Consider the following 27,963-nt stretch of genomic DNA (forward strand, 5'->3'; position numbering starts at 1 on the left):
CATGGAAAGCATTTGGCATGGATGGTGTACCTGGCTGTGGCACTGTGCAGATCAACTGTAAGAGTACTTGCAGACATCTTTAAACTCTCACTGCTTCAATCTGAGGATCCCACCTTCTTTAAGACCACTATCATCTAGGTACCAAAGAAAAACAAGGTACCATGCCCTAATGACCATGATGCAGTGGCTCTGATACCTACCATCATGAGGTACTTTGACAGGCTGGTCAAGGCTCCTACTAATTCCAGCCTTCCAGATGACCTTGATTCACTGCAATTTGCCTTTCAATGAAACAGGTCTATGCCAGATGCCAACTCCCAAGCTCTACACTCATCTTTGGAGCATCTAGACAGTAAAACTTTTATGTTGGACTAGTTATTGACTACATCTCTACCTTCAATCCTATAGTTCCAAGTAAACTCATTGGCAATCCCTGATATTTGAGTATCAACACCTCTCTCTGCAACTGGATCTTCAATGTCCTGACCAACACACTGCTATCAGTAATGACAGGTAGCAATAGTTCTGCGAAGATTATTTTCAATACTGGTGCTCTACAAGGCTGTAACCTCAGCCACTTACTCTACTGTACACTCATGACTACTTGAACAAGTCTTGATCCAGCTCCATCTATAAGTTTGCATACAAACTTTCAAGTAATGGCGAGTTGGAGTACAGGAAGGAGATGAGCTTAGTAACATAGTTGCATAACAACAGCCTTTCCACCAATGTCAGCAAAACAGAAGAGCTGGTCATTGACTTCAGGAAGAAGGCAGTGCACATGCTGCCGTTTACATCAATGGTGCTGAAGTTGAGAGGATTGAGAATTTGAAGTTCCTGAGAGTGAACATTACCAACAGCCTGTCCTGGTCCAACCACTTAGAGACACCACAGCCAAGAAAGCTCACTAACACCTCACTTCCACAAGAGTCGAATGAAGTTTGGTATGTCTTTCTCAAAATTTACCAATTTTTAATCAATGCACCAGAGAAAGCATCTTCTCTTGATGCATCATAGCTTGGAGTGACAAATGCTCCGCCGCTGACTGGTAGAAACTGCTGAGAGTTTTTGGCATAATTCAGGATATCAAAGATAACCAGTCTCCCCTCCATGCACTCTGTCCACATTTCTTGCTGACTAAGTAAAGCAACCAAGATTATCAAAGGTCCCATCTATCCTATCCTCTGTTCTTCCCTCTCCCATCGGGCAGAAGATAGAAAACCCTGAATTCATGCTTGGCAGGCTCAAAGACTGCTTCAACCCTGCTATTTTCAGACTATTGAATGATTCCATAGTACGCTAAGATAGACTCTTGACCTCTGTCTACTTCGTTATGATCTAACGTCGTATTGTCTGCCTGCACTCCCCCTTCTCTGTACTACCTCCATGCACAGTGTAATAAATTGATCTTTATAAACAGTGATCAAGACACATTTCTCACTGCACCTTGGTACATCTGACAATAATAAAACAATTCCCTCCTGGAACACTTACCCTCAACCTCTCTGTGCTCAAAGAATTGTATCAATCCCTAACCCACTTTCCTCTGCAGATATTTGAACATGCAATCCATCAGACTTTTGCCCGCCTCTCTTCCAACTCCTTTCATTTTGGTTCACTTTGATAACCATGCATCAGTTCTCATCAAAAATCACAGACAGCAATCTTTTCTCAAGCTCCTTGAGGCCTTTGATGACACCTTCTACTATTCAGTTTAGCAGTGTAGTCTCCTGTCTAGGTCAACAGGCTATTGATTAAAATCTCATACCAGTAACTAGAACAGAAATGTAGGAGAAAGTCCCGTGAAGAAATAGCAAGTGTTACATTGTCTCAGGTGACACCTTTTGGATGCTTTCTCATCAGCCCATCATGCCCTCCTCACCTATCACTCAGCAGCCTCTATTCCCTTTCTCCCACCACTCGCCACCACCCCCTCCCCATTAACTGTGATATATTGACAATCTTTCCTTTTCCCTTTCAATCTTGATGTCAAACCTTGACCTTCATCACCAACACTCACATTTTGCCTCCATTGATGCTGATTAACCCACTGAGTTCCTACAGTGTTCTGAATTTTGTTGAATGGAAATACCCAACAGTATAGGCAGCATCACTATTCCAAATGCATCCCCAAGTAAATCAGATTTATAATGTTCACCTCTTGCTTAAAGCCCTGTGTGGCTTTGACCCTTTCTATCCTATCATATTGCTATTGCAACTGGCCATAAATCTCTGTCCTTCACTGGCATTTCTGCTCCTCCTCCTACGATCATAAGGTGCATTCTAGCCTCCATAGCAATTAAATCTCATTCTGATATACTCTGTCTCTATCTACCTTAAAACGCTGTCCTTTGGCAAAAAAAAATTAACCCTGGTTTCTTTCGCACTTTCAAAGCAATTGAGGCACTCTGTAAGTGTCAAATAATACAAAAAAAAGCCTGTGCTTACTTTGTTACACAAATCTTCATGAATTGTACAATCCAATGTTCCAAACTTAAGTTGCCCAACCAACTGTTTGGAAGCTTTACGTAGTTCTGGCAAAAGGGCTCGACAAGGAGGACACCACTAGAAATGAGAAAGTGATACCTTTTAGCTTTGAATCACAAATACATTTATATATTTCATTTTATATGACACCAGTAGTACTGTTTTACAGCTTCACACATGCAATAGATAGACATGATCCATTATGGTCATAATTTTTCATACATTTTTAGTGAATTTTTGTGAATTTAATGAATTACCCTTCGCTTAACATGCAATTATTTTCTCCATTGTAATATCTCGCATCATATCAAACATTGTTTGATTTAACATGGACTCATTCATAGGAGAAAATTAATGGGAACTTTGTAATGTTTAAATATATTTCAATAGCTTCCTCAAATTTATAAGGTTATTTCTTTTTTGTGTCATGAGGACTCAAATTAGTTGATAAATTTGATTTTCCTTAATTATACCATACACAACCCTATTAGGTACGAGGAACATACTGGGAAAGTAAACATCACTTTTTTTTCCATACAATGACTGTTAGCAACTGATAACAAAAATTTGTTTGCCGTATTTGGTTGTAGAAGCTTAAAGAACAACCTAGAGATAAAACATATTTTGAGTACAATGTACATCATTTAATTATAGAGAATGAAACTAAAACCAGCATGTCTCTGTTGATTATATTACCCCACAGAACATCCTTGTATACTTTTACAAAACATACATGTAAAAATCATACATGCACTTAGAAATCCTTGTAAAGTCTTAAAGCACTTCTTCAGGTAAAGCAATAAGATGCAAATTATGTTTTATTACTAATTATTTATTAGCTTCATAAATGAGCCTTACTACTTTTTTAATACATTTAACTTTGTTTCTATCATGACACAGACTTACAAATCAAGTGGGATGGGAACGGATGGGGTATTACCTATTCTGAAATAGAAGCACTTTTCCTCATCTTTCTTGTCAATCATGTTTTGTTGCAGTGATATGTAACAGAAAGAGCCACTGCCCATCTATTGCTCACTACTGTGTAATGCAGAAGCTGAAGATGTTCGGAGGTCAAATAAGACCATAAGATATAGGAGCAGAATTAGGCCATTTTATCTTCTACTGTACACTAACTGTTTGCAACTAGGGAATGTGCAGATTAAGTGCAGCCATGGCATAGGCATGAGACAGGTTGGACCAAGTACAGAAAAGTTTCTTCCATTTTGGGAATAAGAGTGGCTGTTACATTAACATGTTTTACAAATAATTGTAGAAATGAAGATTTAAAAAAAAATTCTCTACAAGTGCTAAGGAATGATCCTATACAATATCTGTTAGTGGTCAAATGTGTTGCATCTAAAGAAGCCATTTTAAAAATAAAGCATCAACTTATATGTAGGTAATGCTGCCACAATGCAGAGTAAAGGTCCTCTATATTGTAATAAGAATATTCAACAGATCAGGCAGGATCTGTAGTGAGAAAACTAGAAGTACTACTTCATTCCTAATATATAGGTTTAAAGATGCAGAGGGAGTACAGCAGAGATAGAAGAATCAGAAGACAGATCTGCAAGACAGGGAAGAGATTAAATGACAAAAGATATGAGAGTGCATAGGGATAGACGAGTCAAGAAATGGAATAGGCAACTAATCTCAAAAGAGGATGTAATTTTATCTTAAATGATTTATGTCTTCTACCTTATTTTTTTAAAAAAAGTCTTGCAATACTGCTGACTTCACAGAAATTTCCTACTTAAAAGGTAATCTGTTCGATATTTTCCTTTCTGATTCTCTCTACTCCGATCACAAATATATATGAGATTTTTATGGTAAACATGATGGGAAAATTGGATTTCATTAAGATGGAGCAAGAAGGTTACAGTCCATGAAATTACTCTGCAAACAAACACTGTGGTTAAGCAAGAAGGTGCTTACTGGTGCAAAGAAGTCGACAAGCCAAGGCTCTCTCTGGTTCTTCGGAAAATTCTTTGGATTTAAAGTGATTACAGGTGCACTGATGCTCTCTCTAGCAAAGGACACGATGTCATATAGAATCTTTTTGCCTTAAGGTACAACATAGATGAAATAATATTAATGGAAACCATAAATCAGGAAAGAATTAGTTTTCATATTTAATTTGTATAGTTAGTGGGAGAATGATGAAGTTGGAGAAAAGACAGCCTAGCTTGAGGACTTTTTTTGTAGAAGTTATAAATGCATTATATTATAATGTAGGAAACCCAAAGATAATTCACTTCCAATAAGTTACTTCTCAAGTGCATTTGATGTCATTCTGCAGCCAAGGCTCCAGCAACATTCATGAGGTACATGGCTAATGTCTTTCGTTCATGAGTTAAAATGGTAACTTTGTTCAGCAATTCGAAGAGAAATCTTTGTTGTTTTCCAAATGTATAATTTGCTCTTCTGCCCAGAATGCTAGATGCCCACCCAAAAGGGCAGATAGGGTCTTGATTTAATGCCTCGCCAGAAAGGGAACCATAATTGTCTACTTCATTTTCACAAGGAATTAAGGATGTTAAACGACCTTAGTTTGCCCTTAATGTACAACTTTGTCCCTTCCTGAGATCTTGACCTTTTGCTAGGATTTTGTTTAGTCATCAATGTTTGTCCTTACAGATTATGCAAGGAAATCTGGAATGTAACATCAATTCATATGTGATAAATACTCTACCACTAAGTCAAAGTAATGCAACACAATGCAAACCATTAAGAAAAAACATACTTTGTAGTGTTTACCTACTTCTAGCCATAGATAAAATACATTCAGAAATAGTCAAGCATAGTTAAGAAAAACTTGTAGATAAAAGGCACTCAAAAATGAGGAACATTTCATTTTTAGGATTGCCTATGTAACATGAGAACATATAGAATTTCATACAATTAAGTGTGAGGTAATGTAATTTGTGAGTGTAAATGAGGCTAGGAAGATCTTTGGGAGTATTGAGGAACAGAGGGACTTTGGCATGCAAATCCAAAGATCTTGAAGGTGGCAACACAAGTAGATAATGTGGTTAAGAAGGTATATGGGATGCTGGCCTTTATTAGTTGGACACTGAAAACAAGCATAGGGAGGTTATGCGCTAACTTTACAAAATAGTGATCAGACCTCAGCTGGAGTACTGAGTGCATTTCTGCTATCCACACTAGGGAAAGGGTATCATATTACTGGAGAGGATGCAGAGGAGATTGATCAGGATGCTGCCAGGATGGAGCACTTTTATGAGGGGGTATTGGAAAAGCAAGGTCTGTTTTCCATAGAGTGGAGAGGCTGAGAGGGGACATGATTGGGGTATGTAAAATTATGTGGATAGGGCAGATTGCAAGACTCTATTCTCCTTATCAGACATCAATACAATAAACAGACATAAACTTAGAGTAAGGGGTAAGAGATTTTGAGGAAACGAAGACAATCATTTTCACAGAGAGAATGATAAGTACTTGGAATTTACTGCCAGAGGAAGTGGTGAAAGCAGAGTCATTAACAACAGCTAAGAGGTGTGTTGAATTACTCAGAGGCTGTGGGCCATGTGCTGGAATATGATGCGTGTGCACTGTTCAGCTTGAACCTGATGGGCCAAATGGCCTGTTTCCATACTGTTTGACTCTTGTCATTATGACCTATATAAGCCCTTACCATGATGAATTTCAAAGGCATGTGTTCCGCTGCCTTTGAATATTACAACACAAGGCTGGTGTATATAGAGATTCTTACAAATACGTGATCCTGCATGGCAGTCAAAAGTTCCAACCTAGAAATAGATCATTATTAGTGTTCAAAGTATTTATTTCATGCGTATGCCACAATTTTAGGAACTTCTCTTTCGTCAATCTTAAAAAAAAATACAAATCTCCATCTTAAACAGAATGACAGGAAATTATAATATGAAGCTTATAAGTATGCTTTTTTTTAATGTGTTGAGGCAGTCACTGATTTTTCAATGGCAACTTGAAGTTCACTATTAAGAAAGAATATTAAGCAATCTTAAATCCTGTCATCCATGCCTGAAGATTTTGGCTGCTGGCTGGAGTATTCTCAGCAGTGATGCCTATTATGTTCAGCAAATTGCTGGCTATTTGACTACGTGACCACTAGTTGGACATTTCTGCCAGATTCAGTGCCATATTAAGGACTACAAGAAGATCTAGCATCTTAGTACAGTTATAAAATCTTAGTAATTCATTTAGAGTAACGTATGAGCTATATGCTAAAGGAGTTGGAACAGTGAAAGAAACTAATTCTGAGAACATTTACACACAGCCGAGGAGCAAACCTAACACACAATTCTTCAAAAATGAATAAACAATAAAAACTGATAGCCACAACCTCCCACAAAATAAAACACATTTGTCAATTGGCCAAAAAGAAATTAAAATTTTGCTTCTATCAGCAAAGAAATATTTTAAAAATGTACCACATGACATCTTCAAAAGACTGCACTAAACATTTGTCAGACTTTCATTAGATCTGGATTAAAACAAAAGATTTGTTCTTTTGTTATTCCACCTTGATCATATTTAATGGAATGAGATCCTAAAATCAGTACCTACGAATCCCAGTTCCCCAATGTCCACATTAACTCTTCTGGACTATGTCTGCTGCATTCCATTATACCTATCAATCCATTAATTTGTGGTTGGCCTTGAGATTCCTTATCTTAAGTGGGGGTTGGGGAGAGGAAAGACTGCTAACTCAACAATCTTCAGTCAATGGCAACACTAAAATGCATATAAATTGAAGATTTCTAAAGCATACATCTGCAAACTTCATCTAAATCACTTGAAACCGAAACAAATGTTAAGTGATTGTGTTTGTAAAATCATTTTACTGCATCATTCCTGATGGCAAAAATAAGAAGGAACATAATTGTGCCTGAATGTCTGAAATTAAATTTTTTACCCATTATTTGGATATGCACTTGGACTGCGAGCATGGCAGCCCTCTTGAGCTGCAAATAATATCATTGTTTAAGCATGATTCAATTATCAATCCTTAGTGGTGGAAGTAAAATGATAGTGAGACAAAAATGGTAGTTTTCAATTTCACATAGCAGGGCTACCAAGGCTAATTGTAAACAGAGCTCCTACAATGCTAATGAGAATCAAATAATTCACCCACAGACTTGACATTAAATCTGGGCCTCATGACCTTGTACCACCCTGTTCCTACACTGCCCTAACAGCAGTTAAATTGTACATTCACTGACACACTTAAGTTGATTTGAGCAGCTGTACCTGGATGTTGTCACTTTGTAGAAGAGTCTTACACTTTTTAAACTCGTATTCACCAGTCTCTGTTGTGTCACCAAATTTAAAGAAAACCAGCCATCGATGATGGGCTAATTTGCTCTAGTGTAAAAGAAAAGAATACTGAGCTGATTTTGTTTCTTTGCTGATTATGTCAATATTGCATTCACTCTATAATTATTCCAAGTTTCATTCAGCAATACCTGGATAGAATGTTCCGTGAGCTTCTCCAGATCAGGCAAATGCTGCATTACCTCAGTGTAAATTTCTCTGGCATCCAGGCTATGGAGAGACTGTGGGAAAAAAAATGCTTTTCTTAAAAAACTAACATTTAAAAAAACATTTACAAAAGAATTCCCAAATAAATTTACAGATTGCATGCAAGACACATTAATTTGTGCTCTTCTCAAGAGGGGGTTTCTTGATTCTTAGATTATTGGTGCAGCATCTAGATCAATAGCCACTTGCTGAGTACACATGAAAATGTACTGACGATGCAAGTATGGAATGCTGCGGGCGATGCATTATTATGCACTTTTATTATCCTAATTATCTCTCCACTTCCATTTTAAGTCATTATAATCAATGTAAAATGTAGGATGTAATGTAAGTGCGAAATGTAAATTACAACAAACCTTTGCAGGAGCAAAATCTGAGCTCTGAGGATCAATCTATCAAATAAGAAAGCGATTAGCTACAATTTTAACAGGATAGCATACCATTCATAAGCAAATGATGATTACTTAAGAGTTTCCCAGGGTCAACGTGTTGAAAGATCATTAATCTGATCCTGTACTTCACCAAGAAAGGTGACAAATGTGCAGAATACAAGATCAAAAGGAGTTGAAAGAGCTGTAATACTGTGGAGACAGCATGTGAATATGGCAGTATTTACATTTGAATGTGTCACAAACATTGACTTTGAGGCTGCTGAAGATCAACCGAAATGATGATAATAGCGGTCAAGTCTGAAGGTATGAACACTCAACAATCAGGAAACTCACTTTACATACAAATACATACCAAGATTTTGTCTTTCTGGTCAATAGTACAACCAGGCGGAAAATAAAGTGTTGTACTGGTGGTTATTTCTAAGTCTTTGCAAAGTTGAGCCTGAGTTTTACAATCCATCCAGCCTACTTTAACAAGGCCTTCCTAAGAATAAAACAAATTAAAATTGGACTTGATATCTAATATTAAAGGGTTTATATCAAAATAACATGCACTTGTTCTAAGATTGCTCAACTTTAAGCATAAACACTCCAATATTTCTTCCACATTTATAGACAAAAGCAAATTTAAAAGCAGTTAACAGGACTATTTCCTCCTATATAAGGAACTACCATGTCTGCTGACTGATACCCAGTGTGGAAACTTTAACACAAATCTGTATCATACAATTTGGCGAGACATACTACACAAATTCTAAAATGCGATTTAACCCATATCACCATGCTCAGGAGCTGTGATTTTTTAAATCAATTTTTAGTTCAATTAAATAATGGACAGCAGAAATGGCTGGTATATAGCTACTCTTCAAATCTGAACCAAATCCAACAGAATTTCAGGCAACTCTGTCTCTTGTCCCTAAGGCCTTCACTTAGGCTAACACCTTTCCACAATATGAAAGTCCACGATTTCATTTCATAATGACATGCAAGGGTTAAGTGCGTCAACAAAGAGGAACATTTTCAACTATGGAATGCTCACTGAATATTCTTACAGCATTTACTGGAACTTACCTAAACATTTTATGATAGAGAACCAAAACACAAAAAAATGCTGGTTCTTCACTTATAAACCATAAAGAATGAAAAAACTGTAACTCATTTGTTCACAGAATAAATGGGATGAAACTGGAGCAGACGAAAAGCTCTGGGAATTAACTAACTACAAGTCCAACAAGTACAAACTTTAGGTTCACATTTGGCTACAAATATTTATTGAATATGTCTCCTTCATTTTTGAAGGTATTACTAATGAATGGTTACTGCCACACTTCACCTACAAGTTTAAAACAGATTAGTCTTGCTAGTCTATTGAGATAGATGCTATTTTATGGTAATACTAATTTAGTTTTTACCTAATGTTAATTAAACAATCAGTAAGATTCACTGCACAGTAGTCAGAAGTGAAAATGGACAATTTTCTCCAGCTGATTTGCAGGAAAATAAACAGTGAACTTCTCATCAAAAGGGGACTAACCTTATACTGGTAAATTAGTGTCAATAAAGATCATTTTAAAATTAACCACAAATTTGATTACTCTAAAAGGCAAGTGGGAATAGTATACTTTCAATGAATAGAAAACCTAAATAATATTGATGAATAATAAATGCATTGAGCACATAGGATATCAAGTATTAATTTTGTAACACTACACTTACCAGCATTCCAGCTAGCTTAAGCTGGGTCTGTGAAGACAAGCAATCTAAAATACAAAAAGAGGCTTTGTTATGATAAATGTTCTGTAGACTGTGGTAAATGGTACATGGGTTTAACATTTTACTTTCCAGACCTTGTCAGCAGAACTCAAAGTACTGTAATCACACATTATTGGTCTCCTTCACATTAAATTATTCAAACCACCCTGTTGTATTCAAGTGCTTTATAGTTCTGCTTTACTTGTCCATCCAAGACGTTAATGTCATCTTTCACTACTTATTCCATCCATATTTACTTTCCTTCATTCATGCAGCACTTAACACTGCACCACACCCAGTATTTGATTTGAGATTTCCAGGCCCCACCACCGCCCCATCCACCCTCTTACAGTCATGCATGCTGCGATCATTGTTCTCAGTTTGTTGCCTCCTAGTTTAAGGTCTGACTAGTGTGTGGTACAGTTCTGATAATGGATGGAATTCAGATACTGGACTTAAAGGAAGTCAGAAAAATCAAGTGAAAGGAAAATAATATATCCAATTCCATTATTCAATACCAGCAAGCCTCAGATCCAAACGCATGAAATTAAACATTGTTATTACCTCCTATTTCTTCACAGAAAGTGACCAGCCATCCAATCCCTGAAGAGTATGCTGAATTGAAAGCACTTACAAAATTTCCTACCAACAAGAAATTAAGGTTATGGTTAAAACAACACTGAACATTCCTAAATTTCAATATTAGTTGATAAAGTTGAGTGGCATTTATCATTTTCAACTACCTTGTCTAGTTGGTTTCTACTTATAAATGAGTAACAAATTTTGCATCATCGCATTCTGACCTGAAAACATTATCTGAAGCACAAGACTGCTAATGACCTCAGTTTTTCCAGAATCTTCAACAAATATAACAAAGTCTCTGCTGAAAAGGCTAAATTTAGTCACATCAGAGAAATACAGGCAACCTTCACATTTGGGTAATGGAAATTGTCCTTTACAAAATTCACAAATCACTACTCACATGGAATAAAATTTGCCCTTACAGAACATGTTTAAACATAAATAAACAAAAATTTTAATTTGCGTTTCTCTATGGAAGTTATGTGGCGGTGTTACGAAAACAGATAGTCTTAGAATTCAACACCCCACACTATTTCCCCCCCACCATTCCATACCAGAACAAGGAGGTTGCCTGTATTGTACATAATGGACCTCAGCTATTCTTTGTTGGGTGAAGAAAATCAATTTTAAGGATACAGAGGACTAATTCTGAACTTAAGAAAATAGTTTAGCTTTCTTTTTATGTCAGATCAAGTACCTACCTGTCCATAATTCTGTCACTTGGCTCGTGACATACTTCATGGCAAATTTAACAAGTTCCTCCTTGGAGCGATCTCCAAAATATTTCACTGGACTCTAAGAGATATCATTTTAAGAATTAGCCTAATAATTAAAGATATGGCTCCAAGTAAATCCATTTTATTTTCATACACCCTGAAATATTGTTAAAAAATCTCAAGCCTAACCAATCCCGAAGGGTCTCGGCTCAAAACATCGACTGTTTATTCATTTCCATAGATGCTGCCTGACCTGTTGAGTTCCTCCAGCATTTTGTGTGTTCTGCTTTGGATTTTCAGCATCTGCAGATTTTCTCGTGTTTGCCAAGCCAAACCATAGTACTATAGATCATGCATAACGAGTACTTTCTCAAAACAATTAAACTTTATACTTGAAACCACTTGTTTTTGCTACCTAAAATTAATATGATTTATGTTTTAACATGGGTCAAACTAGAGCAGCTTTAGTTAATCAACTTAGCCAAACGCCAAAGCATGTTGAAAAATATTGCTTAATTCTTACCCCTTCTCCTTTAAAGATGTATAAACTTGGGTAACTGGTGATTCCTTTGGAACGACACAACATCCTGTTATCCCCACAGTTCACTGCTCCTATGCGGATTACTCCATCCATCTCTTTGGCAAATTCTCTCCACTGGGAAGTGGAAAAATAATGCAAGTTTTCATAAACATACTATGAAAATTGAACATTATAAGGTTCAAGACATTAGCTTTAGTAAGTGTGATCACAATGGCATTAAACATACCGTAGGTGCCAGATCATGGCAGTGTGAGCACCGAGGGAAATAGAAGTTTACAAACCATAACTCTCCAGAGTTAACTGCAGCATCTGTTAAGCAAAACAAAGCAGCACAATTAAACTCATCCATATAGAAATAGTTAAAGCATTTAGATTGTCAGGTATCAGAGTATGAAACTTTACTAATAGAAAGACTTCAGCTTGATCAATATCTTCTTGGTAGGCTATTGCAAGTATTCATACTTGTTAAAGTTTTAGGAGTGATGGAAATGTAAGAAGATATTTTTGATTTTGCCCAATGATAAAAAGCTAACTTATGTAGATACTCAAAACTTATTATAGGTTAACAAATTATTTTAAAAAATTAGGTTTGTGAGAATTAGTAAACCCAGAAATACCCCATAGTACACCAAGAGAAATTCTGAAAGTAAAACTTGATTGTGTCTAAGAAACCAAATTAGTAGATTGGTTGCTTCCATTCCCCTCCCCATGAAAGCAAGTTTGAACCACACACAATAAAAAAATCTACAGATACTGGAAATCCAAGCAACACACACAAAATGCTGGAGGAACTCAGCAGGCCAGGCGGCATCTACGGAAAAGAGTAAACGGTCCCTTCTTTAGACTCAGTCAGAAAGCTGCGGGGCTGCTGAGTTCCTCCAGCACCTTGTGTACGTTGCTGAGAGCAAGTCTGAAGTTAAGTCATGCTGATCTGAATATAGCATCTCCTAATAAACATTTTACAGGGTGACATTATTAGAAGTTTGCCATAGGCTATATGGCTGACCTCAGCAATGATTGTTTTTTGGAAAATAATTAATATAAAGGTTAAAAAATGGGCATCAAATTCCAGCAACCTACAGCAGAATACAAATGAGTCTGAGTATTAAAATTGTTCGGTTGTGTCTATTTCATGGGGACTGAATGACTTGTTGCTGAAAGTTTTCAGCATTTTCAGATCAGCATGTTGCATTCATGGTGACAAAATATGGATTTTATTTTCAATACTTTTGCTAACTTTCCAGCATTGAAAAGTAAGAAGGGCGAACTTATCAACTTTGGAAATAATTTATCACATCATATATTAAATTAAAAATTGATAAAAACAGTCCAAAACATTACAAACAAATCTGAACATGTTGGACAGCTAACATTAAAATTTGGTTGAAAAGAACTGGTAAGCGCATATGCAACAGATCTCAAGAGATATTATATTGTTTACACAGAAGTTATTATAATAAAATTAATTATAACAAATAAGGCACAAAGCTTTCCATATGGGTTCTATTCCACAACTAATTTCCTGTAACAAACATACCAAAGTCCTCTTTATCCAATGTTACAATTTCAACATCATCATCATAGATACCTAAAAGAAATAAAGGGCATGGGAGAAAATAAATTTAAGATATCCTTTGTAGTTATTGATCTAAACTAACAAAAAGGTTGAATGTATTATGCTGTCATCTTAGTATTAATGGCATCAAATACATCAATATTCTATGAGAATTAAATAGAGGATACACAATAAAAGTGAAAAGTTTCTTCCATGTAACACTCCCTTGAAAAAAAAGTTTTTAAATATTTCAGAAGAAATGATTCAGCATTATAGAAATAAACAAATAAAATATATTTTCTTACCAAAATCATAACGATAGAAGTTCCAGCTTTCATACTGGCCACCCTGGTGATCTTGCAGGCCTTTCTCACCATATTTGTCATACTTTTTCCGAAGATCCTCATCTTTTAAAACTTCATATGCTCTATTTATTTTCAAAAAGTTGTCATGTGCATCTGGATTATTCTGCCAAGACAGGAAAGTGAAAAATGCAACTGTTTCAGAAATAATGATTGTTTGAGAAAATCCAGCATTTCAATTTTTCTTTTGAAAACTGCAAACATCATATGACCAGGCAACGAGCTCATTTAATAAAACAGCTTCTATTCACGCATTACTTTTGATGGACCTAACCACAACATAATCCTCTACTAAGCCATCTAAGGAGATATTAGGAGAATATCAAATAAGCTTATTTTTAGAAATAGGTTGTTAGTATTTTAAAAAAAGAGGGGGAAAGTGTAGAGGTTTAAGGATAGAGTGCAAAGATAGTGCCTCAGAAGCTGAAGGAACAGTCACCATAATAGAAATAAATATTAGGGAGTGACCAAGAATCTAGAATTTGAGAAATGCAGATTTTTTTGGAACACCATATAATATGAAAATAACTAGGAAAGTGAAGGGTAAGACCATATAGAGATTTGAAAACATGGATGCCAATTTCAAAGCCAATGTAGGCAAACGAACATGGGGATTATTAGGATTTGGTGCAAACCTAACAGTTACGGATTTTTTAACATCGGCATAGTTAAGTTCTGAGGTAATAAAAGTTTCCTTTCAGCTGAAGGAAGGGCAGTTACCAGATTTTTAGAGAAGCCAAATGCTGGTCTTTCTGATGACTTTGCAGAGTGGTTAACTAACTGGATTCATAACGAAAATTCTCAACCATTCATCCCTGGCAGCTGGAAAATTTAAATTTAAATCTAAATCATTAAATATAATTTATTTATTTTAGATAGCAAATGTAACAGAACAATTAGATTGTTACAAAATCCATCTCTCACATCCTGCAGTCTGCCATCCTTGCTCAGTCTAGACTATTTGTGACTTCACACCAACCATTATATTTAACTGCTTTCTCAGTTCAGGGGCAATAAATGCTGACACACTAACATCTCCAAACCCTGACTGAATGAAACAAAACTGCAATGTGGTCCAAATCATCATGGGGTTAGGTCTAGTTCCAAGGCTGGGCACAACCAGGTTTGGTTTCATATACTTGCTAAGGAGGATGGAAACATTATTTATGGACTAACAATTGTGGATCTGGTAAACATTCATCAGGTTTGACAATAACAAATTCAGTTTCTCCAATAGACAGATTACCAAAAAGTGCAGGTTATTAATTTTGTGTAACACGAGGATGATATTTAATTCTGACGCAGAAGGTCTAAGAGTCTGGATTAATCAGGATAGCGATGAATCAGCATTTTCTCATTCAAGGACCACTGAACTTGCATTTCAAGCATATTCATGCAGCAAAATGATGATTCTTTCTTCAGCGTTTCTTAACAGTACTCTGATTTTGGACTCCTCGTGCTGTATGTATGGGAGGGCTTCTTCAAACAGACTGATCTTGTGATGATGATGCCATTCAGTATGTACGAGTGCAACTTTGTTTTCTGTCTTGTCTGATCAGACTATATGTAGATATTGTGTAGCTATACCCTAATTTTAACATCACTGGCCCTGGCCCTTCAACGTAGCACAGGACTACCAGCCTAGAAAAGAAACAAAGTCAACAGAAAACTATATTGCACTTAACACAGCTTGAGTTTGTAGAACCACAAATGCAAAGGAATCCTCTGGCACATGGTGAATCAAAGCAACACAAAACTGACTTAAAGCAGCAGTGGAAGGCATTGTTTGGCAGAGGGACAGGCATGGAGCTCACCAGCAATAGTAGGAAAGAGTACAAGTCAGCTCAGGGAGGCTGCAGTGTCAAATGTCTACAATGCAAGTTCAGGGCCCTTAAAACAGAGCTTCTGAAACATTCACCAGCCACAAGGAAAGGATGGGGATATTTTCTTACAGCATGAGTAGGAAAGATGCCCCACTTCACAATCAAAAGTTGGGGAAAGGAAGGCAACAATTCTGCTGACAGATGTCAAATCATAAGTGTAACAAATACTATTGGATCTGCTTAATCCTCTAAATGTCAGGATGTCTCATGACAAGTAATTCAAAAACTGAATGAGCATTACAATCCTCAATCACTAAAGATTGTGAAGTGTTTTAAATTTAGGAAAATGCAGACAAAGGTTTGGTGCAGCTATTATTTTTAATAAACAAATTACTATAAATTTCACACTTAGGTGGAGATGTAACAAAGATTTTTACTCCTCATGTATCTGAAGGATGTAAGAAATAAAGTCAATTCAATTGAGGAATTCTGTGGAACAAAATTGATGGACATTTTAACGCTGTGTGTCAAATACCTACATCCATGGAATAAGCAGGAAATAATTACAGCACTCAGTGACAGTGCCTCAGGACAGAACAGCATGGAACAGTCAATATCTAGGTAGCCAGTTCTTCTAAAACATTCCAACTATGATCCACAGAATTGTACTTTACTCCTGTATTTGACCCTTTAGTGACCAAGTGTTTAGTGTGCTTGCACATTTCATCTGTTTGCAGGTTGAGGGATGAAACACTAACTTTCAGGATGAAGAAGAAGAGGAGGAAGAGAAGAGAGTAAATTCAGATGGCAGCTACCACGAGCATCCCAAATAGATGCAGATAGTCAAGAGAGATTAGTGAAAAGGGTGTGTTTACAATATCTGACCAACAATCGCAGTAGACAATCCAAGTGGGTTTAAGAAACAAAACAAACTATTGTCAATGTAAATCTACACCCAAAGCAAGTGAACACAACAGCAGACTGTCAAACAACTGGAATGCTACTGTAAACCTAAACTACAAATGTGAGAATGCATCTTGAGTCTTAGCTGGAAATCTTTGATTATGGATCATCAATTGAATATCAGGATAAGTATTCATAATTACTAGTTTTTTTGCAAGCTATTAAAATTTGGGAAAGTACTTAGACTGCAAAATACTAGGCAAAGAATAGAATCCCCATGAAAAGAACTAAATTTGAATAAAGTTCAGAAAAATGAGATCCTGGGCAGGTAGTGCTTTTATTACCTGTGTGGTATTTGAACAAATGGAAGAAGTTCACAGAACTGAAAGAGGTACTGAACACTTTATTTCCCTTAAGAAATCAGTAATAGTCAGCAGAATAGTAACTGGAAGTCTGGCCATGCAGACTTTGAGACTGAAGAAATACAAAGATCACTGATGGCAATGGAAGCATTCCGATGAGACACACAAAAGGAATTGGCAAAGTGGAACTATTCTTCTCAGAGAAAACTAGATTATGGAGCACAGTTCATTAACAATCTGTTGTACAAGATTGCAAGAGGTTTTTGAAGAAATCATTGACATGAACATACCAGCTACCGCAGATAATTGAGAAATAAGGTACTGCATTTATTGAGTTTGAAGGCGAAGTACGTAGTTGCAGACATAGAAATGGGATAACAAGATAATAAGTCAAAAGTAGCTACATTGTTCTTCCCTTTAGTAGCAATAGGAATTCATTTAAGGTACTTAATAAACCAGAGAATGCAGCTGATAGTAGTCTTCTTGTCATCTCAGGTACCAAGAGATGCAGTTGATCAAATGGTTAGCACTTGTGACGAGGGAAATAGGAATGCAGAAAGCTGATAAAACAGTAACTGAAACAAAATTGGTGCATTATGTCAAATCTCTGAACGAACTGAAGGTGAAGAACTTGGACCAAAGACCTTGGTCAGAAGCAAAAATATATTCACTCTGAAGATCATTCAGGAGAGGAGGCACCAGAAAAGACACAGAGACTTCTGAATGGAATAGAGCTTTCAGAAAATGGAACTAAAATCAGAATAATTGGGAATATTCACTCAGAGTCATTTGAACCTTAGCAGATGAGTCTTTAGCGCAGGAAATGAAGGAGCACATAAACTTGGCAAGGTAAACACAGAACACTTCACTATTGAAGACAATAATTGACAGCAAAGCAGAACATAGCAAGAGGGTTGAAAAGCCCAGAAAGAGAGATTGCAGTGTCTGGCTCTAGCTGTGTTAAGAAGCATGTCAATTAGATTTGGACATAGGTCTAGAGCATGTAAACAGTAACAGGTGAAACAAATATTCACTCTACTGTACCATCCCAACTGTAATAGCAAAGCAAACTGTTTATGCTACAGGTTGGCAGGTGATAAAAGCTTGCCAAATGTGGATCTTAAAGGAAACAGTAAAAAAAAAATGAGAACGTTTAGAGAGACTGAAGTTAAAGTACAAAGTTCAGAGTACATACATGTCACTACATACAACTCTCATATTCACTTTGTTATGGGCATTCACAGCAAATACAAGAAACATAATAGAAGCAGACTGTACCAAAAGGACAAACAACCAAAGTGCACAATAGAACAAATTATGCAAATATAATAATAATAAATAAGCAGTAGAGAACACAAGATTAAGGGTTCTTCAAAATGAGTTCATAGGTTGTGGCAACAGATCAATGATGGAGTGACCAACAGACATAAAATGCTGGAGTGATGGAGCAAGTGAAGTTATCCTCACTGGTTCAAGAGCCTGATGGTTGGGCAGCAATAACTGTTCCTGAACATGGTTGTGTTGGTCTTGAGTCTCCAATACATTCTTCCTGATTACAGCAGGATGGGATCCTTGATTATGGATGCTGTTTTCCTGTGACAGTGCTTCCTGAAGATGTACTCGATAGTAGGGAGGGCTTTACCAGTGATGGATGTAGCCATATCCAATATCTTTTGTCAGGTTTTCCATTCAAGGGCATTAATGTTTCCATACCAAGCCATGATGCAACCAGTCTTCAGCACACATCTATAGGAAATCTACAGGATTTCGTCAAAATTTTAGATATCATGCTGAAGTTCTTCAAAAATTTAATAAAGAGGCACGGCTATGCTTTCTCCATAATGGCACTTAAATGATAACACTGAGGAAGTTAAAGTTGCTGATCCTCCTCACCTCTGATTCTGAGAGATCTGGTTCACGAACTTCCGGTTTCCTTCTTCTGAAGTCAATAATCAGCTTCTTAGTCTTGCTGACATTGAGTGAATGATTGTTGCTGTGGCACCACTCAGCCAGATTTTCAATCTCTCTCCTATAAACTGAAACGTCATCACCTTTGATTGGGCCAACAGTGGTGTCATCAGCAAACGTAAATATGGCACTGGAGCTGTGCTTAGCCTCACAGTCAGAAGTATAGAGTAGGGGGCTTAGCACAACCTTGTGTTGATGGAAATTGTGTTGGAGATGTTGTTGCCAATTCAAATTGACTGGGGTCTGCCAGTGAGGAAATAGAGGATCTGGTTGCACAAAGAGGTATTGGGGCCAAGGTCTAGATTGGTTAGTTTTGAGGGGATGACAGTATTGAATGCTGAGCTGTAGTCAGTGACGAATATCCTGATGTATGCAGCTTCAGAGTCAAAAAGTTGCTGGGTTGAGCAAAGAACCAATGAAAAGGCACCTACTGTTGACCTGTTGTGATGGTAGGCAAATTGGAATGGATCTAAGTCAAAAAAAGCTCAAAAAAGTTGTTATGTTTCATCACCAACCTCTCAAAGCACTTCATCATATTTGATGTAGGTGCTACCAGATGATAGTCACTGAGGCATGTTACCATGTTCTTAGGCACTGGTATAATTGAAACCTGCTTGAAGCTGGTGGGTACCTCAGACTGCTGAGGCAGGTTGTTAAAAATTATTAGGCGAACACTCTAGCCAGCTGATTAACACAGGTCTTTAGTACTCGCCCAGGTACCCTGTCTGGGCCAGATGCTTTCTGTGGCTTCACCCTCCTAAAGGATGCTCTCACGTCAGTCTCAGATACTGAAATCACAGTCATCGGGGGCTGTGAGAGTTTGTGAAGGTCTCTGCAAATTTTGACAGTCAAAACAAGCATAGAAGGCTGTGAAGCCTTATGATCGCTTGGTTACATTTTGTAAGAGTTGATAGCATTCAAGCCCTGACCCAGCTGTCGAGAATTCTCAGACTTCCACAGAAACAATCTGTTGGAAGATTGACAGAATTGTTCGGACATGAGGCATCAACAGTAACATCTAGTTCCAGGATGGGCAGTGAAAGACATATCAACTTTGACTCCAAATAATCCAGAAAGGAGGAATCATGTGATACCAGATGTAGTAAGAGAAGCAGAGCCAAACTTGAAAGAACTATGAGATGGTAAATTAATTCACCTGAAGATCCTGAAGCTTTTCTAATACAAGTCTCACTCATATCAAAAAATACAAAAACCTCGAGACACTGAACCTTTACAAGCCAAATGTCAAGTAAAAGTCCTTTTCAGCTTGTATGCATGGCGAGCTAGGAACATGACCATTCTCCTTAAAAATTCATATTATGCATGTGGATGTTTCTCTAAATGGATATATCACATCATGATGATGTCATTTAGGATACATGTGCCTCCATCTTGGATAGAATATGGGGCATTTTTAAACATTCATTTTATAGCTAATGTGTAAAATTCAGTTATTAGCCAAATTTAACATGGCTGGCTCTAGACTTTTGATATCAGAATATTATGATCTAGGAAAGTTTTGGCAACTGTGACAATTCTTCAGCACTTGCAAGTTGGGAACCTGCCTAAAAGAACACCTCCAGTTAGGATCTGAGCAGTTTCTAAATGAGCTATAACAGAGAGGAATGGCTACGAGTAACAAAAGGAGGTTGCATTCTTTTGGCAGTACATTTAATTAAAATGTTGTTGTCATTTTCCGATATTTTAGTTTGCTTTAAATTTAACTTTTTGACTTCTGATTGTTTGAATTTTAATATTTCCTGAAGGTTGGGCAAAGTTTTTCTCTAGCTGTTTCACAGGCAGTGAGGATCAAGTCAACACTTTGACAAAAGTTGATACTGGGGAACTACAAGTGTTGAGTAGAGACTTACCAGGTAAGTCAATGAGTGTCAAATAAGGGTAACTTGTTGCTAGCATGAAATTTAGTGACTTTATAGTTCAAGAGCAAAGTACTCATTTCAATCTAGATACATTAAATTACTTAAAAAACAATTGGGGATATATCGTTGTGTATTACACTGCATTTTCTTTTAGTGCTGAACTGATAGATCATTTCTATATTTGATCCAGCACAAGGTATCTCTCACACTATATTTGAAGCCGTGGATCAAAACCATCCCACTTACTGGATTTTTATCAGGGTGCATTGTGAGTGCAAGCTTCTTAAATGCTTGCCTTATCTGTCGATTAGTTGCACTTTTAGACAGTCCAAGCAATTTATAGTAGTCTCCATCAGTGCACACTAGAACTGCTAATGCTGTTATAATAAAGAGAAACAGAACTACTTTGTTTGAAGATTGTTTACAGCTCTTTGAATCATGAAATATAAAATTAAAATGATCCATTTTGAAGAATAAGGTTCCAGTTCACTTTATGGTTGTTGTATAACTCTGGTACTGGAAGTGTTTTGATAAATTAATAGCATCGTTCTTGATCTTCGTTTAGAATAGTACCAATATCATCAAGTTTTAACAACAGGTTTTCAAGACGTCTTCAAATAATCTGCAAGCAAAAAAAAAAGCATTTATATCCTTCACATACTTTGGAGACAGCAATTACAAGAAACAAAGAAATTACATATTAGCACGATAGACTTACTATAGACTTCTATGTGAAAAGGACAGATTGGAACAGCAGCTTTAACATTTTCTCATCAGTCTTTATAAAGATGGAATTCAACCTATACGATCAGTTCTGCAGTTAGATAGTAAACTGATTGCTTTCTTTCCTCTCCACTACCCCCATCACACAATATTCAATCAGTTGTCTTATGTAGCAATGAAAATTAAAATAATGTTTGGAGTTTCAAATTGTTTGTTCAACTATTTGTTGTCCATGTCAGCAATGTGCTCTAGAAAATTCCCCGTTCAATTACTGCCCATACTTAACCAATTGTATCTTAATGATATTGTCTTTGGCCTTGGTCCCTCCAAACAAGGGAGCAGAAAAAATATTAGTCAAAGATCCTGCTTGTCAGAGAAATGCATCAGCGTAGATGAACACTAATCTTTAAATGTTTTACATCAACTATCAGGGTATAATCATACTGTGAAGATATATGTGGAGGAAATCTGTTCAGGAGAGAGCTGTGCTAGATGAGAACAATGTCTACTGTGCCACAGAGAACAAGCGGCAGCAGTGAAAGGAGAGAATGAACAACCAAAGACCACTAACGACAGCAACATACATCAAAGTTGCTGGTGAACGCAGCAGGCCAAGCAGCATCTATAGGAAGAGGCGCAGTCGACGTTTCAGGCCGAGACCCTTCGTCAGGACAGAAACGTCGACTGCGCCTCTTCCTATAGATGCTGCTTGGCCTGCTGCGTTCACCAGCAACTTTGATGTATGTTGCTTGAATTTCCAGCATCTGCAGAATTCCTGTTGTTTAACGACAGCAGTCACTTACTCTTGCCCACACTGCACCAGAATCTCGAATCGGTCTCTATGGCCACCTGAAGAGCCACCAATAGACAACCCCTTAGGAGAACAACATACTCAACTTGAGTGATTGCACTACTACTACTGAGAATGGGAAAAAATGAAGGAAAGCAATGAGTTTATCAATACAATGTTAGTGACTGCTGTGATATTTGGATTATGATAAAGGATGAGCAGGAGGAAATTTTAAACATAACATCACTGAGTGTGATATTTGACCTAATTGGTTAAGTCCAGTGTTGCCTGTGTATATTCTGTAAAACAACCACAATAATTGAATAGTTAATGTGGCAGTAAAATAATTTTTACACCAATACTTTTAATTGGACTGTAGATCATTGATGAAATCCAATACAATTAACACTACAGAGGAAGTTTCAAGATTTAACATTGCTCCTGAATTTGACTATCAATGATGTTGTGAACAGTAGAGATGAAAATAAAGATACATTAATATACGTTTGTGTTAAATAGTAACTTCAGTGACAGCAAATGAGTTTTGATGTCAGCAATTCAAGCCACTAGCATTGAATCTGATAATGACACAACTGTCTAATTGATACCGGAAATAAAGAACAAAATTCCAATTTTTAAATGTGCAGATAGGGAATATAACAGGGGTTAATTGGTGCTACAACTATATAAAGATCTGGATATATCACTCCTTGGTAGGGCACTGAAGAGTGAGGTACAACAAAGGGATCTGGGAATACAGGTACATAATTCATTGAAAGTAGCCTCACAGGTAGATACGGTCATAAAGAAGGCTTTTAGCATATTGACCTTTATAAATTAATGTAGTGAGTACAGAAGATGGGATGGTATGTTGAAGTTGCACAAGACATTGGTGAGGCCTAATTTCATGAATTGTGTGCAGTTTTAGTCACCTACCTACAGGAAAGATGCAAACAAGGTTGAAAGAGTGTACAAAAAATTTACAAGAATGTTGCCGGGTCTGGAGGACTTGAGTTACAAGAAAAAAATTGAATAGATTAAGACCGTATTCTTTAGAACGTAGAAGATTGAGAGGAGATGAGATAGAGGTATACAAAATTATTAGGGGTATTGATAGGGTAAATGCAAGCATGCTTTTTCCACTGAGGTCGGGTGGGACTACAACCAGAGGCCATAAGGGTGAAAGATAAGAGATTTAAGGGGAACATGAGGCAAAGCTTCTTCACTCAGAGGGTTGTGAGAGTGTGGAATGAGCTGCCAACACAAGTGGTCCATGTGATCTCCTTTTCAACATTTAAGAGAAGTTTGGGTAGGTACATAGATAGTAGGGATATGGAGGGCTATGGTCTCAGTGCAGGTCATTGGGAGTAGGCAGTTTAAATGGATTTGGCATGGATTAGATGGGCTGAAGGGCCTGTTTCTGTGCTGAACTTCTCTATGACATTTAGAGGAACAAGAGTCTGGCCAGATGGCCCACAATAATCCTATGATTGTAAAAGTAGCAGTCTATAGTTCAACTTTAAAACATGTTATTTCTATTTAGGGATGAAAGTAGCTAGAGACAAGTCTAGTACTCCCCATAATTACTGATTTCAAACAAGGAGCTTATGTATTCTGACAGCATTTTTACAGTCATGCAGGACACTAAAGAACCTTGGCTGGAAGAATGCATCAAGCTGGACTCTTCTGTTAAACGTGACTAAAGTTGAATGCCCCACACTGGCTTGCAGCCAATACAGCAGTCACTGTAGTCTTTCCAGCAATATAGGTAGAGAGGCAACCAATTCCTACAAACAGTAATGCAATAATTGATCAGCATATGTGATGTTGATTATATGGCATACTGATCAGGTTACAAAATGATTCATTTTGCCAGTGAGAAGGTGAACGACAGCAAATAGTTTCTGCAAGATGCAATGGTGTCATAATACAGTAAATACAACACACTAATAGATAACTTGTTTATTTTTGTAAATAAATCGGACTAAATTGTGTTCCAGCTTCATTTATTGATCAGATTTACCAGAGTTTCAAGAGAAACTGGGAAATGTAATTCCATTTTGTTTCCTGTGTCCTTCTCCCAGGACAAATCTGAAACTACATAGAGTAACTCTGCAGAGTAAATAAGCTTAAATGTGAAACAAAGAATTGACATTCCTTTGTTTTGAAGTTAAGCTATTGGAATAATAAAGGACAAAGTTCTAAATGGAGCTCTAAATATCAGTTTGGGAATTGAAATTTAAAAATTAATGCTTGAGGTGGCAGTGGTGAAAATCTAGTTACTAACTACTTCAGAATGTTTAACATATTCTATTGAAGACTTTATCTATTCCAGGGAAGTTCTGCAAAAATGATTCCATTGTACACAGGTTACCAAGTAATTTTATGGTAGATATATTCAAATTATTTTGATATGACTTGTTGACTTTCACTGACAACACACTTTTGCCCTCATGGTACAACAGATATTGTATGGAGCATTTAAAAAGACAAAACTAAAATAATTGGCTTTAAACAGGAGGGTAACATTTAAATATCCCAGTACCTTTTTTTTTGATTGGTATCTTACAACTCAACTTAAGATCATTTTTAACATAAAACAAAATACAGAATGCTTTTGGACACAACTAAAACATTTCCTAGACAATGGATTATGAAATACTCAATAAAACTCTGGAAAATCAGTAATTTGAAGGATTATTGGAAAACGATAATTAATGCTGGACCTGGCAGACATGCCCATGTTCTATGAAGTAAAAAAGTTCACTATGAAAGTAACGAGTTGAGTGCATTAGCTTATTTAACAAAAATGTTGTGCAATTCAATACAAATATTAAATGTACACAAAGCATTTTGACAATGTTACCTAAATTATTAAAGTAAGGCTGTATAATAAGCACTGAACAGAATCCATTGGATTACTTACTGCAAACACAAAATTATCAAAAGCAACACAAAATTCTGGAGGAACTCAGCAAGGCAGGCAGCATCTATGGAAATGAATAAACAGAGTCAACGTTTCAGGACCAATGAAGAAGGATCTCAGCGTGAAACGTCAACTATTTATTCATCTCCAGAGATGCTGCCTGGCCTGCTGAGTTTCTCCAGCATTTTGTGCGTGTTGCTTTGGATTTCCAGCATTTACAATTGAGAGTCAGAATTTTATTTCTTACATCTATCTCACAACATGAGGGAGTAAAAATCTTTATGTTGCATCTCTGTCAATTTGTACAAGCAACAAGGGAAAAAAAAGAATATTGCCCAAACACCAAGATTGTATACGTAATTGTTTTGCATACATGTTCAATCAGGTATGCAATCAGATCAATGTGTATTGATAAATCTGATGGCCTGGTGCAAGAAGTGGTCTCGTAGCATGTTGGTCCTGGCTTTAATGCTGCGGCACCGTTTGTCAGACGGAAGCAGCTGAAGGAGTTTGTGGTTGGGGTGGTTGGAGTCCCTAATGATCCACCAGGCCCTTTTTATGCACCTACTGCTGTAAATGTCCCGAATAGAGGGAAGTTCACATTCACAGATGTGCCAGCTGTCCGCACCACTCTCTGCAGTGCATCTGCAGATTTTCTCATGTTTACAAATTTATCAAGACTTCAATTCCCAAATGAAAACATTGTCTGCATTTAATCTTACTGTTCCAATTCATGTGGAAAAATGAACTTTATTTATGTTTTAAATTACTATATGAGATGTTCAATTTATCATCCCAGTTCAGTATTACTATCTGCACAATATGACACAAGAAACTTGATATAATGCTGGACAAAGAAACTCACTGATGCATCCCATCCCTCAACCACAGGTACACAGTAGCTGCAGTACATAATTTCTACAAGAGTTATTCAAGCTAGCAGTTCACCACAACTCTAAAGGGAAAAACACTAGTACTATAAATGAACAAGCTAAACAGACAGGGAAAATATTTTCACAAGGTAGAATCTAAATTTAAGGACAAACACAGTTTGATATTTTTTGGATTAATTGAATCAAAGAGTAAAATGCCAAGAACTTAATGGGAGAGTTCTTCAAAGTAGTGTCCTACACCCAAATGTCTTCAGCTACTTCATCAATGATCTTTTTGCCATCAGAAGTTTGAATTAAGAATGTTCAATTTCATTCACAGTTCCTCAGTAAATGAAACAGCTCTTGCCTACATGGAACAAGACCAAAACAAGAGAGGCAAATAACAAGTAACAAAGACGCCATAAAAGTGACTCTCAAAGGTAATCTCCAAAAAGAGCTGGGCATCCAATTAAGAAGATAGCACTTGGCATTTAATGACATTTCCATGGCCAGATCCTCCACCATCAATATTCTGGGCGGGGCGGGGGGGTGGGGGAGAGAAGGGTCATAATAATTACAAGCTCTATTGGACCAGCCATATAAATGCCATGAATTACAAGAGTAGGTCAGAGATTGGTATCCTACAATATGCCTCCTGATGGCAAGGCCTGTTCCCCATTTATGATGCCCAAGTTGGGCATATGATGGAATGTGCTCACCCCCAACAATTCTAAGTTTCACTCCATCCTAGATAAGCTAGTTTATTAGCTTGGCACTCCATCAACAGCCCAACACCTATTCTAAGCATCGTCAGCACACAGTGGCTGTAGTTGTCACTTTTATAAAATGTACTGCATTTACTCACCCAGGGTACTCTAATGGTGCCCAAAATCCACCACCACTACTGTGTTACTGGCTTGGACAACAGGCAGCAGGTGAACGGAAACTTTATCCCCTCATAGTTCCCTACCCACGATGCATACATCCTGTCTTTCACGATTGCTAGATCTAACTCCCACAGCTCGTTCTTCAACAGTCTACTGGGTGACCTGTCATTAGAATGACTCGTAGTTCATGAAGACTAGGAACCAGCGCCATCAAGGGCAATTGAGGATGAACAGTTGACTGTGACCTCTAGTATACTGAAGATCCTAAAATATGAATGAAAAAAGCCCACCAACCTTCAAGCAGAGGCAAAAAGGCCACCAACTCAAGAATAGCTGACACATAGAGAAAAACAGTTTTACCAGATTACTTAGCCCATAATGGCTGTGGGCTCACTGGCTTCTATAGATGCAACTTTTGTTAAACAAAAAAGCAGTGAGTTCATCTAATGTGACATTCATAAACATTCATGAAATATTCTATAGACTGTACAACTGCTAACCCAATGAACTGTTAAAACAGGCATAAAAAATGTGTATTTTCCTGAAGTATCCACATTCACAGAGCTAATAACAAAAAGTTTGGCATACTACAAACGTTTGTACATGCAAATATCCAAGCATTAGCAACTAATACCAAAATATGCTGGGCTTCTGGGTTCAAAAGCAGAATCCACAATTTAACTGTTTTCTATGCCAATAGACACTGGCTCTTTATATTGTTATACACTTAAAAAAAATTAATAAAGGAGGTTTTTTTGAGAAGTCCAGTGACTGAGAAGTTAGTATTTTATGTGGAGATCCTATGTCAGGATAAATTCAGACAAGATGCATACTCTTTAAGACTTGTGGGGGAGGAGCAAAAAAAAGGGAATCAAGTATCAGATACAGTACCGAA

The 27,963-nt window shown here is 37.0% G+C and overlaps 1 protein-coding gene across 3 annotated transcripts in view; it reads right to left on the reverse strand.

Annotated features, from left to right (window-relative positions):
* dnajc10 (DnaJ (Hsp40) homolog, subfamily C, member 10) overlaps positions 1–27,963 on the reverse strand; it is a 49,439-nt gene that overhangs the window by 19,612 nt on the left and 1,864 nt on the right. For all 3 annotated transcript variants that reach the window (XM_063052034.1, XM_063052033.1, XM_063052035.1), the window contains exons 2-15: positions 21,117–21,492; positions 13,878–14,040; positions 13,555–13,605; positions 12,244–12,326; positions 12,000–12,131; positions 11,462–11,555; positions 10,743–10,820; positions 10,143–10,186; positions 8,779–8,910; positions 7,959–8,048; positions 7,744–7,857; positions 6,146–6,260; positions 4,426–4,553; positions 2,449–2,565 (exon numbers count right to left, since the gene is read on the reverse strand). In XM_063052034.1, the coding sequence (XP_062908104.1) occupies positions 2,449–2,565; positions 4,426–4,553; positions 6,146–6,260; positions 7,744–7,857; positions 7,959–8,048; positions 8,779–8,910; positions 10,143–10,186; positions 10,743–10,820; positions 11,462–11,555; positions 12,000–12,131; positions 12,244–12,326; positions 13,555–13,605; positions 13,878–14,040; positions 21,117–21,335 (1,560 nt within the window). In that variant the 5' untranslated portion in view covers positions 21,336–21,492. The remainder of the gene's footprint in view (positions 1–2,448; positions 2,566–4,425; positions 4,554–6,145; positions 6,261–7,743; positions 7,858–7,958; positions 8,049–8,778; positions 8,911–10,142; positions 10,187–10,742; positions 10,821–11,461; positions 11,556–11,999; positions 12,132–12,243; positions 12,327–13,554; positions 13,606–13,877; positions 14,041–21,116; positions 21,493–27,963) is intronic.

This window comes from Mobula hypostoma, chromosome 6 (genome assembly GCF_963921235.1).
Source record: "Mobula hypostoma chromosome 6, sMobHyp1.1, whole genome shotgun sequence".
NCBI classification, from domain to species: Eukaryota; Metazoa; Chordata; class Chondrichthyes; order Myliobatiformes; family Myliobatidae; genus Mobula; species Mobula hypostoma.